Here is a 14,482-nt window from a genome sequence, read left to right as displayed (position 1 = left end):
CTCTCCCCCGTGTCTTTTTGGATAGAGCATGACCTCCCTCCGATGCAGTGACCTGGAGTTAGTTGGCACATACTGCCGGTTATTTGTGGGAGGAGGGGTTGGTGAACAGCACTTGGATCTAAATTTTCTCTTTTTCGGCAGTTCAACTTTCTAAAATAAGAAATATGACCCTGTTTGCCGTATATTCACCTATATTAGCCTAATGGACTTGAAAGGTAAAAAGGAATCTAGGTCTTACTGGTTTTCAGGCTTTTAATTCTTGACTAAGAATATATCCTGCTTCACTTCTTTCTTTTCCATAATCACGTGGGCCCAGTAATCTAAAACTTCTCACTTGTGTAAATGGCATATGTTCAATCTGAAGAGACTTGGCACTAGTTTTAGGGGTGGTAGAATGGAAATGGTTTTTGCTATTTACGTAGCATTGTAGCTAAGCAAAAATTTAAGTGGTTTTAAAGTGAGTTCCTGTGATTTCCTGTAAAATACAGCTATGTAAAAGAAGGTGTCTATAATAATGCTTATTTAATTTTGTCCCCTCATTACATTAAGATACAGACACTGGGTTTCTTTTGGTTTGTTTTGAGAGCGTGAGCGGGGGAGGGGCAGAAGGAGAGAGAAGAATCTGAAGCAGGCTCCATGCCCAGTTCGGAGCCCAGCATGGAGCTGGACGTGGGTCCTAACGTGGGGCTCGATCTCCTGAACCGTGAGATGGTGACCTGAGCCAAAATCAAGAGTCGGACACTCATCCCATTGAGCCACTCAGGCACTCCTACAGGTGCCTGTTTTTAAGATAAGATACTATTTCTCTTGTACTGGTTTGGAGCTCTTTTATAGTGGAGTTCAGAACCCTTCTGATGGTATAGGTTGAAATCTGTACCACAAACTTTAAAAGATGTTTACTTGTCTTCCATTCACATATATCTATACTGAACAGTAAGTACTCCAACGGGAGAAGTACTTATTTCTAACATGATGTTTTGCTTTACAGAATTCAATTCGCCATAATCTGTCCCTACACAGCAAGTTCATTCGTGTGCAGAATGAAGGAACTGGAAAAAGTTCTTGGTGGATGCTCAATCCAGAGGGAGGCAAGAGTGGCAAATCCCCTCGGAGAAGAGCTGCGTCCATGGACAACAACAGTAAATTTGCTAAGAGCCGGGGCCGAGCTGCTAAGAAAAAAGCATCCCTGCAGTCTGGCCAGGAGGGTGCCGGGGACAGCCCAGGATCTCAGTTTTCTAAATGGCCTGCGAGCCCTGGCTCTCACAGCAATGATGACTTTGATAACTGGAGTACATTTCGCCCTCGAACTAGCTCAAATGCTAGTACTATTAGTGGGAGACTTTCTCCCATTATGACCGAACAGGACGATCTTGGAGATGGGGATGTGCATTCTCTGGTGTACCCACCATCTGCTGCAAAGATGGCTTCTACGCTACCCAGTCTGTCTGAGATAAGCAATCCTGAAAATATGGAAAATCTTTTGGATAATCTCAACCTTCTGTCATCACCAACGCCATTAACTGTTTCAACCCAGTCTTCACCTGGCACCATGATGCAGCAGACACCATGCTACTCATTTGCACCTCCAAACACCAGTCTGAATTCACCCAGCCCAAACTACCAAAAATACACATATGGCCAGTCCAGCATGAGCCCTTTGCCCCAGATGCCTATGCAAACACTTCAGGACAACAAATCGAGCTATGGAGGTATGAATCAGTATAACTGTGCACCAGGACTCTTGAAGGAGTTGCTTACTTCTGACTCTCCTCCCCACAATGACATTATGACAGCAGTTGATCCTGGGATCGCCCAACCCAACAGCCGGGTCCTTGGTCAGAATGTGTTGATGGGCCCTAATTCGGTCATGTCAACCTATGGCAGCCAGGCATCTCATAACAAAATGATGAACCCCAGCTCCCACACCCACCCTGGACATACCCAGCCAACATCCGCAGTTAACGGGCGTGCCTTGCCCCATGCAGTCAACACCATGCCCCACACCTCGGGTATGAACCGCTTGGCCCCCGTGAAGACAGCTTTACAAGTGCCTCTGTCCCACACCATGCAGATGAATGCGCTGGGGGCCTACTCCTCGGTGAGCAGCTGCAATGGCTATGGCAGGATGGGCCTTCTCCACCAGGAGAAGCTCCCAAGTGACTTGGATGGCATGTTGATTGAGCGCTTGGACTGCGACATGGAGTCCATCATTCGGAACGATCTTATGGATGGAGATACGTTGGATTTTAACTTTGACAATGTATTGCCCAACCAAAGCTTCCCGCACAGCGTCAAGACGACGACACATAGCTGGGTGTCAGGCTAAGAGTGAGTTAGTGAACAGGTAAGATCACCCCCGTGTCAAAAGACCTTCTGAAGCCAGGACTTAAAAGAGAGGAACACGGTAACTTGCCACATATCTTCCATGGTTGGGACTTTTCCTGATGTCAGCTGGCTGTTCCTTGCAGAGAGGCATCTTTTATCATTCTTTCTTTGCCCTTTTTTCAGCTTATAATTTTTTTTTTCTTTGAGCTTAAGCATAAGGAATTTTCCTCTGACTGCTTTAAAGATTTCTTTTGACAGTTAGATGGCTGCATCTTTTTAGTAACTCTTCAATAAATGAATATGTTTGAAACAAATCAAATGCTGCAGGTTTTTTTTATAAGTGGAATTTTCCCCATTGAAAGATTTCAGAGCTGTTTGAGAAAGCTCTAGCTTCTCCCATCCCCCCCCGAAGTATGTCTGTCACTCTAATACGTTAAATCAAATTGATTTTAATTCGGCTGTATTTTCATTGTGTGTTTTTTCTAGGCTACACTTAAAAGTACTTCAGACTGACAGCAGGAACTGAGAGAAGCAGTCCAAAGATGTCCTTCACCCCTCCTTTTCGTTTTCTTGATTTAAAAAAAAAAAAAAACAAAAAAACAAAAAACGAATTTCTTTTTTCCTTTCGTCAGACTTGGCAGCGAAGACACTTTTCCTGTACAGGATGTTTGCCCGATGTTTGCAGGTTATGTGCCGCTGTAGATAAGGACTGTGCCATTGGAAATTTCATTACAATGAAGTGCCAAACTCACTACACCATATAATTGCAGAAAAGACATTCAGATCCTGGTGTGCTTTCAAGTTTTGTACATAAGCAGTAGCGACAGAACTGTATTTGTGTGTGTTTTTGTTGTTGTTGTTGTTGTTGCTGTTGTTGTTGTTGTTTTTTAAAAAATATCCATTTGGTCCAAGGAAAGTTTATACTCTTTTTGTAATACTGTGATGGTCTCATGTCTTTGATAAGTTAAACTTTTGTTTGTACCACCTGTGTTCTGCTGAACAGACGAACCACAGAGAACCAAGCTCTCCATCCTGCGCCTCCAAGGGACAGCTTTGGGCCTGTTCACATGGCCACTTCACATGAGAACCAATAGCCTGTTATCAGTCTGCTGAATTAATGGACTTGTCAGACACCTTCGGGGGAAAAAATAGATTAAATGCCAGCCTTGTACAGGTCTTTTCTATTTTTTTGTTTGTTTATTTTGTTATTTGCAAATTTGTACAAACATTTAAATGGTTCTAATTTCCAGATAAATGATTTTTGATGTTACCGTTGGGACATTTTTGGAATAGATATTGAACTGTAATGTTTTCTTAAAACTAGAGTCTACTTTGTTACATAGTCTGCTTGTAAATTTGTGGAATCCCAGATATTTGAAGCAGCATCCATAATTTTCATTTTGTATTTCTAACTGGATTAGTACTAATTTTATATGTGTTTAACTGGTTTGTACACTTGGGGATGCTACTTGGTGTTGTTTCTGACTAATCTTAAAATCATTGTAATTAGTCCTTGCATACTCCACGTTTCTGGCTCTGTTCTGGCAGGAGAGTGATGGTTAGTTATGGACATTTTGCGTTTCATGCTTAGGAGAACTTAGTAAGCTTTTATGTATGTGTTTTAAAGAAATTCCATCTGCTCCTATTATCCCGTGAACTAAGTGCACGGTGTTTCAGGGACTCCTGAGGGGCCTCGTGATGTTTGTAGATCAGAAGGGGAGACCTGAGTCTAAAACCATGCTCCTCTCTCAAACTGGGAGTTTGGATCAACTTAACCTTTTGGAGTTGAGCTTCAGCAAATGTTTTCCCTCCTATTTCTGTGCTCTTATTTTGGTCTAGGTGGAGGTTGGTTTGATAGCTCTGCCTTGAAGGATTATGTTAAGACTCACACTTCATTCCTGTCTCCCTTCTGTCCTGCAGATTACTTAGCACACTGTGGAAATTTAGGTGGAAGGAGGAAAATTTAAAATAGGACTTCAGTGATTTGCAGAATGCTTTGTGTCCCTGAGTGCAGATGGCTACCAAATGGACTAGAGCTTGTTTAAAAATTGGGGCAATTAATTTGAAAGCCAACAAACCAGCTGTAGGTTGTATATTTGAATTTATTGTAAAACCTCTTATGGTAAGTTAGAATTGGAGAATTTCCTTAGCCTTTAGCAACCTAAACTACAATGCTGCATCATTATGTTTTAATATTTTGCAATTAGCTGTAACTGACAGACTAGGTTAATTGGCTTTGCATCCGTCAGTATTTTCAAGTCTTGTGGAATGCCCTATGTCAGCACAATAAAAGGAGCAGGTGCACAAAAATGTTCCTCTTGCCTTCTTGAGAAGGCTCTGATTTCTTTCTGTGTACTTAGCCCAGATCACACTTGCTTTGTCTTGCATGTGAATTGCCGATCTGTTGGCTTGGTCTTTCCTACATGTTTAACGAGAACACAAGTGTTCCTGAAAGATTTCCTATAGGAGGCCAGCTCTGTTGTAAGCTTCCCACTGTGACTTCTACTGTCTTGAAAGTTCATTAAACAGCCACCTGTCCAACCATCCTTACTGCTAGCCACTCCAAAATATGTCTGGTTTTGGAAACCCTAGTTCCTCTAAGCAGTGCCTTCTGCATATGTAATAGAACTTGTTGGTGCCAGAGTACTTGGGTTCTCTACTGTGTCCAGCTTCTTTCCTCCTCCTATGCCATCACATGGTGAGCCTCAGAGCCGCTGTTTGTTCATTAAAGAGGCAACTCCAGCAGAAATCACTCTTAAAATCTTATTACATCCTAGAGTAACTTTTAAAAAGATGTTTCTTCCTCCTGAGTCTGTGTAAATACCTCTTTTTTTTTTTTTCCTGCAGATTTTTGTGTTGAAATTCTCAAGAATCTTGAGTATCTCTCTGGGGTACAGTGAAGTCCAGTGAAAGGCACCTTGTCTATTTTGAAAACAAACATTATGTGACCTCTGGTAATACTTTTTCTGTACGAATACTGACTTTCTTGAGTAATTAGTATATCAGTTATTGTACATGATTGCTTTGTGAAATGTGCAAATGATATCACCTATGCAGCCTTGTTTGATTTATTTCCTCTGGTTTGTACTGTTATTAAAAGCATATTGTATTATAGAGCTATTCTGATATTTTAAATATAAAGTATTGTTTCCGTAATATAGATGTATGGAATATATTTAGGTAATTAGATGTATTACTTGCAAAGTTCCGCTTCGACAAACTGACAAAGTCTAAATTAATTAGCAAATGTTGTATCCCAGTGGGCAGTAAATCAATGGAGCATACTGAGAAGAGGAGAAGGACACTTGAAATGGAAACAAAAAAAAGTTTTCCAAAGGTATACAATTTGGACATGTTCAACTGCTGGGTATATGTTACCAACACCTCCCTCCCTCCCCCCAGACTTACTTGAAACTCTCACACTCAGCTCTTACGAGTTCTTAATTTATAACTGACTTTTAAATGAGAAGTTTCTCTTGTGGTTTTGGTCTGGGAGTTAATTGTTCATTAAAAAAAAGGCAGTGTGGTTTATGCAAACAAAACAGCCTTGCATTACTCTTGGCCTCCTCCTTGAGGGTGGTGTGCACGGCCTGGCAGTGTGGCCAGGTGTGGCCACCGGAGTCCTTTCGGGATGCGGTCACAACCCCCCCGCATTTCACTACTCGAGTTCAGTAACAGCACAGATTCCACGTTCCTGTTCCGATACTCTCTGAGAAGTGCCTGATGATGCTGATGTACTTACAGACACAAGAACAATCTTTGCTATTATTGTATAAAGCCATAAATGTACATAAATTCTGTTTCAATGGTTTGGCGTCTTTCTTTCCTAATTGTGCAGAATAAGCTCTTTATTAGTGTTTTGTTGTTGTTTTTTAATGTTTACCTTAAGTTAAGCCTTGTCAGCCACAGTGCCATGGTTTCTTCATCTGGTATTTCCTTTGGGGGGCGGGGGTGGGTTGGGGAGGAAACAGTCCATCTGAGAATGAAGTCCCGAGAGTTGAAGAACAAGTAAAATCCCTGATAAGGAACAACTCGGGAGTACCGCATCTTCGGAATGTCTGCGACGACATCCTGTGCAATAATTCCTAGGCATATTAAATCTCATGCCAGACGGACCATGCTAAAGGGAAAAACACTTGAAGGGCAAGTTAGGAGGGCACTGAGCACTAGCGGGTGTGTGGGGAGCAGTGGCTTTCCAGGGCCGTGCGCGTCCCTACCTCACACACCTTGCCGAAGGGGGAGGGAGGATTGTGTCCTCCTTTAAGTGGCCACAGATTGGAGGTTTATATGTTTTACTTTTCTTTTTTTCAGAAAGTGCCTGAGGAATGAGCTAGGATTAGATTAACATGGTTAAAATGCACTAAAAAAAATTTTTTTAGCATGTATTTATTTTTTGAGAGACAGCATGAGCAGAAGAAAGGCAGAGAGAGAGGGAGTCACAGATTCCGAAGCAGGCATCCAGGCTCTGAGCTGTCAGCAGAGTCTGACACAGGGCTGGAACTCACAAAGCACGAGATCATGACCTGAGCCGAAGTTGGATGCTCAGCCAACTGAGCCACCCAGGCGCCCCTAAAACGCATTTTCAAACCAGGAAAAGCCCGGTCTCCTTGCTTCTGACTCAGTTACAAGGCAAGTGAATGAATGGGTTAGAGTAGCAACAAGGAAATAGGTTATTCTAATGTTTATCTGTTTAGACACCAGAAGGTAAGTCTAGCTTTTCAGGGTTTGTTTGTTTCCCCTTCTTTCCAGCAAATAGAACCCTTTCTTTAAAACACATGATAGCCCAGAGCATAGAGCAGATAAAGAAAGGCATCTTCTCCCAGACCCTGGGGCTCATGCACCTAGCCCACGTGCAGAAAAGTGCTCTGGTTGTACCACCAGGACTCAAGCCGGCAGGCTCCTTTCATAGCCCTCCATACACATACACAGAATCGTATATCTGATGTCACATATCGGGACCAGTTCCCAAGGTTTAATGTCACTTGATAAGAGGAAGCAACTCAGCAGGAAGATTTCGCAGACAGAATCCTGGGCTGGAGCTCAATTTTAACGTAAAAGGAGAAAGAAACTTCTTTGGTGGCATATAGGTCCTTGCTGTGACCAGGCTGCTGACACTAGAATCGGGATGTGTACCTAGGATTGTTTCTTGGCCACCGAGCCTGCCACACTGAGGGACTCTGCCCTAGCTCCCGTTTCTTCATGTTTGAGCAGACCCCTAACAGGTGCTGGTTAAACGTACACTGGTTGGTGTGGTTAGGTGGGTGGAGTACTGCTCTCAGACATGTATCTGCACTAAGTGGCAGTCTCTGAGTTAGACGCCATCGCATACACGTTGAACTTTTTATCATCTGTTAGTGCTCATTACAGGCCCATCAACCTGCAGCTGGGTTGGGCCATGACCTCTAAAAGGGGGTGTAGTCCTAGGTGTCCTTAGGCCAATTTTGCTATTTCATTATTGGTGTAAAAATGACACTGGTGATAACTTCTGTACACAGACTCGAGGATGTTTTCCGGTTACTTAAACTGGAAAACGAGTGACATTTCTGTGGAATGGAAAGGGAGGGAGGTATGTAAGCTGGTGGGAGTGTGAGAAGGCCAAGGAGTCCCCTTGGTAGCGGGTGATGGATCAGGAAACCAGATGTGAAATGGGGACAGCTGAGGTGTGAACCGAAGGTGTCTGGATGCTTTGACTACAGGGACCTACAGAGTGGCACGGACATCCAGAAGTTCAAGAGAACTTTTAGTTACTGCAGGTGGCTGGGGGAGGAGGCTTTCTTATGCGGACGCCTGGCTTTAGCAGTATGGCTGTGAGAGGGGGAAGCGCCACGCTGAGAGCATGTGGCTGTTACAGGAAGAAGGAAGGAAAGGAGATCAGGGCCAACTTTTCTCAGCTTGACTGGTGGCAGGAAAGTATCTGCTCCCCTACCCCTGCCTCCCAGTCTCCCATGGACTCAAAAGGCTAAATGCAATTTCTTGGCATCAGTACCTTTACCACGTTGGTGTCTTTGAAAAGTGCAAGAAGTTTGCACTGGAAACCACTGGTGGAAAGCAGGGATTTACCTCCTCCAGGAAGAGAGAGGGCAGCTTTGTGAGGGCTAAGTCACTCATTCTTTCCGTCTCATTCCCTCCGTGAACAACTTTAAAGAATTGCCATGAAACTTAAAAGTGGCAGATGGTAACCTGGGAGCCATGTTCGGTTTTTGTACTGCTAGAGTTTCTGCAAACATTCTTGGGACTGTAACCGTAGGGAAATGGCTGGATGACCTTAGTTGAGATCGCTGCTTAGAATCGAGCTCACAGTGGCCCATTTTAAACCCAAGTTTTCTTTCCCTCTGATGTATTGGGATAGACAGGAGGTCCATTCTGCTTTTCAGTGCCTGGTTGCAGAACATGAGCAGAAGTGCCCATTGCTTGGTTTGTGCTGGTTTCAGGACACTTACGCCTGCAGAATGCGATCTGCTCTGATGTGTGGGCAGCGATTGGCCTGTAGATAAGGAAAGTTGAGGATACCTTCTACCACCTGCCTTCCAGGTTTGATGCGAGGATTAGAGGATGAGGTAATGTCTGCAGATGGCTTCCTGTGTCCGGGAGAAAGACCTTGTACATGTGAGTTGGTGTCAGTGTAGGTAATAGTAGGCTTTGGGGATTTGTTTCCTTAATGGGGCTTCTGGACAGTCAGCATTTCCTGCAGGATGAGTGGGAGAGCCACTGGGTTCATTTCCATCCTCTCTGCATTTTTATTTGCACTCTTCTATCTCTTCAGCAGGGGAGTGTGGACAGTTGGCCAGACCCGTACTTTTTCTTTTCTTGGTAACTCCAGAAGTGCTTAGTAAGTTGTAAACCGATAATGTGGCCAGTACAAACTACCTGTGATCATGGTTGCCCACGAAGTTCTCCATGGACCCATACTGAGAAAATTTAAAGACATTTTAGGCTTCTTGACCTTGACCTCACCCTGGTCGTGTGCTCCCAGTAGACCGTGGAGGCCCCCAACGCTATGTGCCCCTTTTAGGCCATGCCTTTGTGTGCTAGGGAGAAGGGCAGAGAGGAGAAGCCTGATGTTGAGGAGGCCACAGTGATGTGAAAGAGCCTGATCTTCTGGTTCATGAGAATTGATGGTTAAATTTGCCAGAAGTTTGAGAGCCGATTTTAAATACCACCATTGTTCACAATCAGATTAGATAAACTTACTGTTGATTCATACTGAGAAAAAGGAGTAAATGCTTAGCACTCATCACTAATGACTTTTGTCCTAATGTACGACAGTGTACTCTCGTCTGCCCTTGAGGTATTTATGTTACCTCTGTCTGGTGGGATTATTGTTTAATGGCCTGCTACTGCTCTGCTGAAGCTGAACACAGTTTCAGTTTAATGAATATAACTTGAATGAAGGTGAGAAAAGGTTTCAAGGTAAGTCATATCAGTTAAATTTGCTGAGAAAATAAACTTATTGAGAAAGGAGTCGACTGGGATGGAAGTCCATTCATCAAATCCCGGCCGAGTCGCCATGATATGTTGGCTCCAAGTAAAAGAGTTTGGCAACAGCCTATGAAAGCATTTTGCGAGAATCAATTGGCCTGATAGAACTTACAGTAGAGAGGATGGTATATTTTATTATGTGTGAATTGAATGCTACACATCCTTCATGGTGGTAAATTCATCATAAACTTACGTCTATCCAGGCATATATTAACTTCTCCAAAGAGCGGGTTAAATATTGACCAGCACACCACTGACAGTGTCATAAAGGCACCAGAGGACCGGAGGTTTGGGTGACCTAGAACAAATGGGTAGAATGGGAATAGGGGAGACGGAGAACAGGAAGTTGTGGTGAGGCCCAGGGTGTGGTCAGCGCAGTGGGTGACTGAATGGCAGTGAGGTACTGGCCCCAGCAGTGGAAGAGGTCAAGGGAGATAAGGCCTGGTAGTCGCGTGGGGCGTGCGCATTAGACTGAGCCAACGAGAGGGGCAGCAGCAGGACCTGGGTGCAGTGGCAGTCTCAAATTCAAGGGCCAAAGCATGTAACTTTGGGGAGAAAACGGGAGGCAGGTAACAGCTGGATCAGTGGCTGGGAAGGTACACGATAGAGTGGCTAGATGCCCCAAGCATCAAAAGAGGGGTTTTAAACTTGGAAGAAAAAGATTCTGGAGCTGGAAGTGGAAGGCAGAAGGATTCCAGTTCTGGTTTGAGACCCCTCGAGGGTTGTTACCCAGGGGTCTACTTACTGGAATGAGTGGGGGAAATTCAATGGCCCGAGTGAAGACCCCATCACCACGCCTGGCACACAGAGCTCGCGAAATTGGGGTGACCAAACATTCTGGTTTGCCCAAGACAGGTTTGGGCAACTTGTGCCCAGAGTAATTGTTAGTGCTGCTCTTACCACTCCGACGGGTTCAGGTTTGGGCAGTTGATTGTATGTTCACTCCACCAGTGAATAACCGCTGCTTGGTTTTTACTTCCTGGAGCTCTCACTTCACAATGGTTGTACCAAGAGACCCCTGTGGGTGAGAGCCCTCAGGGGCCCTGCCCCCGGGAGAAGCTTCCTTGGGCCAGAAGGTCATAGTTTAATCTCAAGCATGTAAGGTCCTTCCCAGCCTTTCTTTCCTTCTCCTGCCTTTCTCCACCAGCCTTTTCACCTGCTGGAAGGTTTGTGAATCGGGAATGTCCTTTTCCTTTCCTTATTAACCAAGGTACAGCTCAAAGCCTTCCCTTCCCTACCCTTCAAGCCCTCCCCACCCTCTCCTATCAGAGGAGTGACTTGAACAGGTGGGCTAGCTGAGTTTCAGGGCTCCTTTCCCCAATACACACATGTGGCTGTGTTGAGCTCTAGCTGAATAATAATAATCCTCAGTAGCCCTCCTGAGGCAGGCCTGTAGCCATCCTACGGACAAGTTCAGCGCCAGGCCTGACTGACTTGGGCCATCACCAAGCTCCCAGTGAGCCTAAAGCAACTGGCCTGCGCACTTGACCACTGGACACAGCCAAAGGCGTTCTTTCATGAGCCAATCTGCGTCTGCCAACATTCCAACAAATTAAAAGCAGACCCAGAAGTCCAAGGTATTTTGACAAGTCTGGAGGTGCTATTTGCTTTCTTCAACCAAGGGAAGCTCAAAGGCGAGAGACGGGCTATGACCAATGACGAAATGCCTGTAAGAGATGATTGGTTTTCCTCACGGCACCCACCTCCAGAATTGCCATTGAGAACGTAATGCCAGTTCATCGGCCCACCCCCAGGAAGAGTTGCATGCCGTGGAAACAGGTTGTGCTAATCCTAAAAGTCAGATTCTCTCAGTTTAAAAAAATGGGGGGGGGGGAGGAGGGGGAGAGGCCAACTGCTCACCCCCTAGTTGCTAATTTGTTTTCACAGAACCTCACCTGGAAAAGAAAGAAACACGGTCATTTGTAATTTTTGCCTTAAGTGTTGTGTCATTGGGCTGCCTCTACTTCTCCCCTACCAAATGGAATTGGATAAAACGTGGGGATTTTGCGTTCTGAGTTTTAAGAATATCATTTTGAAATTAATTGGACCTCTTCAGATATTTTTCAAACAAAATATTTTGAAAGGAAGGTACTTTTCTCCCTTACAAGACAAAAAGTTTCTCCTACTTCAGTTCACCACACCGAAACAATGACTTGGTAAAAGGGAGACATTTCCTGAAGTCAGGCAATTTTGTTTAGAAATCCTGGTGAAGTTGGGCTAAAACATACCCTGAATAGAAAATGTCATTTTCCCCTGTAAATGTATCTTAGGAGATCTCAAAATGCTTCAAGCCCTATGTGCTATACTTTTAATTAGTGTTCTCTTTAAGGTTCCATTTCCCTTCTGACTTCTTTTTTTTCTGTCTTAAATAATTGATATTCCATTAAAAGCATGAATAATTTTCAAAACCCTGAATAGGACAGGCTGGAAGCATTTAACAGCTGTATGGAATCTCATGTAACCATCATGTGCCTTTTTTTTTTTGGAAACAACAATTGTCCTTGTCTCTTGTGAGAAAATCACATGATTAAAAAAATAGATGATGAGCAATAATTCTGCTGTCACTTGGTCACTGGCAAGAGTAGGGCTAGGGAGGAAGACATAAGAAAAATGCATTCTTGGATCTTGCGGCCACACCAATCTGCAAACCTTCCTGGAGTAAATAATTTCCTTTGTCATTTCTGGGTAACTAAAAAAAGGCTTCGGAATGTTTCCAGGACTGGGCATTCTGTTGTGTAATACTTTTGGAGTCTGAGTTACCTTCCTTTGCTGAAAGAGTTGGCTCAACACCCAGCCATCTTCCCCCTCCTGGATCTGAGTGTCGGAGAAACTGATCTGAATTGAGTGAATGAAAATTCGGTCTTTATTATGGACTATAACACTCCCTCCAGAGTTAGAATTTCTTAATATAGTTGACAGCAGAAAGAAGTTTGGATTAGCTATGGGTCCCAAAGATGCTGGTTGACCTAAACGTCTTGAAATGAAGCATGCCTTTGTCTTAATTGTCCCTGCTTGGGAAGGGAGCTGCCGGTGTGCCACTGGAGGGTGAGCTTGCCAACGTGAGTGACAGGGGGAGGTCTTCTGTCATCTTTGAGATTCCAGAGAATAGAAGTCCCAAATATGAAATGTTTGAACGTAGCAGTGCTAGTCATTGACTGGCACAAAGAAAGCGTTGGAATTATTTCTCTGCGAACTGAGCCAATTGTGTGTGTGTGTGTGTGTGTGTTTCCAGGACATTTCTAAGACTTGTGGAAGAAAAACTATAATTAAGAAAAGTGGATGGGTTATTAGGAAAAGCTTGTTTTCAGAAGGTTTTGTGAGCTTAGTAGCACTTAGCATTTGTAGTACCTTCCATCCGAGGATCCCCAGCATCTGCCAATGTAGGTTCCTTTGCTTCCCTTTAAATTAAAAAGAGCAGAGGGGCACCTGGCCGGCTCAGTCAGTGGAGTATGCTATTCTTGATCTCGGGGTTGTGAGTCTGAGCCCCACATGGCGGGTAGAGATTACAAATAAAAATAAAAATGGGGTACCTGGGCAGCTCAGTCAGTTAGGCCTCTGACTTCAGCTCAGGTCATGATCTGACAGTTCGTGGGTTCGAGCCCCACCTTGGGACCTGTACTGACAGTGCAGAGCCTGCTTGGGATCCTCTGTCTTCCTCTCTCTGCCCCTTCCTCCCTCTCTCTCTCTCTCTCTCTCAAAATAAATAAACGTAAAAATAAATAAAAACAATAAAAATAATCTAAAATATTTAAAAGCAGAGCAAACCCACTGTATATGGAGCCTGGACTAGGGGAAAATGTCCCCCTGGTAGGGGAGTTTTGTTAGTGGAGACCCTGAGGAAACCTGCCGACGTGAGACACAGCATTACTGAGATGGGGAGCTACTGACTGTGGGCAGCAGGATTATTTGGAAAGATTTAGAGAAGTGCCACTTCTGGGGCTCTTTCCCAGAACCGTGGGCTCAGAATCTGTAGTGGGGGTGTGATGGCCGAGAAATCTGCATTTTAACTATTCCAGGTGATGTTTATATGAACAGTGCTGTTTGGGAACCACCACCAGTCTATGAAGTTGCTGTAATATTCATTGGTATTATTGGTATTCATTCATTTTCCATCCGATAAGATTAGTTATATCCCATGTCTCAGGCCCTCTGTAGAGTGCTAGGGAAGCCCTGTGTGGTGAACGGGACAGGGACAGACCCGTCAGCCACCCTCATGAGGCTCAAAGTCTCCTACTGTCTTCAGCTGCGGAATCAGGTTGACTTTACCAGAAAGACGTCAGGAAGTATTCTTTAAAAATAGGCTACTTGGATCAGAAAAATACTGAGCTGATAACAGACCCTGAAACTAAAATGTCCATCATCCATCAAAGGTTTTATTATCTGCCTAACCTGTGGTGAGTGCTGGGTAAATGGGTTGACCAGACTGGCCCCTGTCCTCTAGTGTTTACGAGTCAAGGCCTGGTTCGGCTTCTCACCAGCATGAAGCTCTATCCCTGAATAACGCTGTAGAGCGGCTTTCAAGCAGCTTGAACCGAGAGACAGACCTGGAGACACAGCCGATTTGATCCAGAGTGACCGCATGGTTGAGCTAAATGCTTCCAGGTCTGAGGAAAATAACTTAGTCCGTGAAGGATCTGTTTTCCATTGAAAATGAGGCTTTAAAAAAAATTAAAAAAAA

At 44.3% G+C, this 14,482-nt stretch overlaps 1 protein-coding gene across 1 annotated transcript in view; it reads left to right on the top strand.

The window, feature by feature from the left end:
• Positions 1-6,125, top strand: part of FOXO1 (forkhead box O1) — a 96,966-nt gene extending 90,841 nt beyond the window's left edge. Inside the window, exons 2-3 of the mRNA XM_027064742.2 lie at positions 989-2,344; positions 2,812-6,125. Of these exons, the coding sequence (XP_026920543.1) occupies positions 989-2,326 (1,338 nt within the window). The 3' untranslated portion in view covers positions 2,327-2,344; positions 2,812-6,125. The remainder of the gene's footprint in view (positions 1-988; positions 2,345-2,811) is intronic.
• Positions 6,126-14,482: the final 8,357 nt, after the last annotated feature.

The sequence above is a fragment of the Acinonyx jubatus genome, chromosome A1 (genome assembly GCF_027475565.1).
Source record: "Acinonyx jubatus isolate Ajub_Pintada_27869175 chromosome A1, VMU_Ajub_asm_v1.0, whole genome shotgun sequence".
Taxonomy (NCBI): Eukaryota; Metazoa; Chordata; class Mammalia; order Carnivora; family Felidae; genus Acinonyx; species Acinonyx jubatus.
The sequence above is the reverse complement of the archived record's forward strand: the minus strand, read 5'-3'. Positions and strand labels throughout refer to the sequence as shown.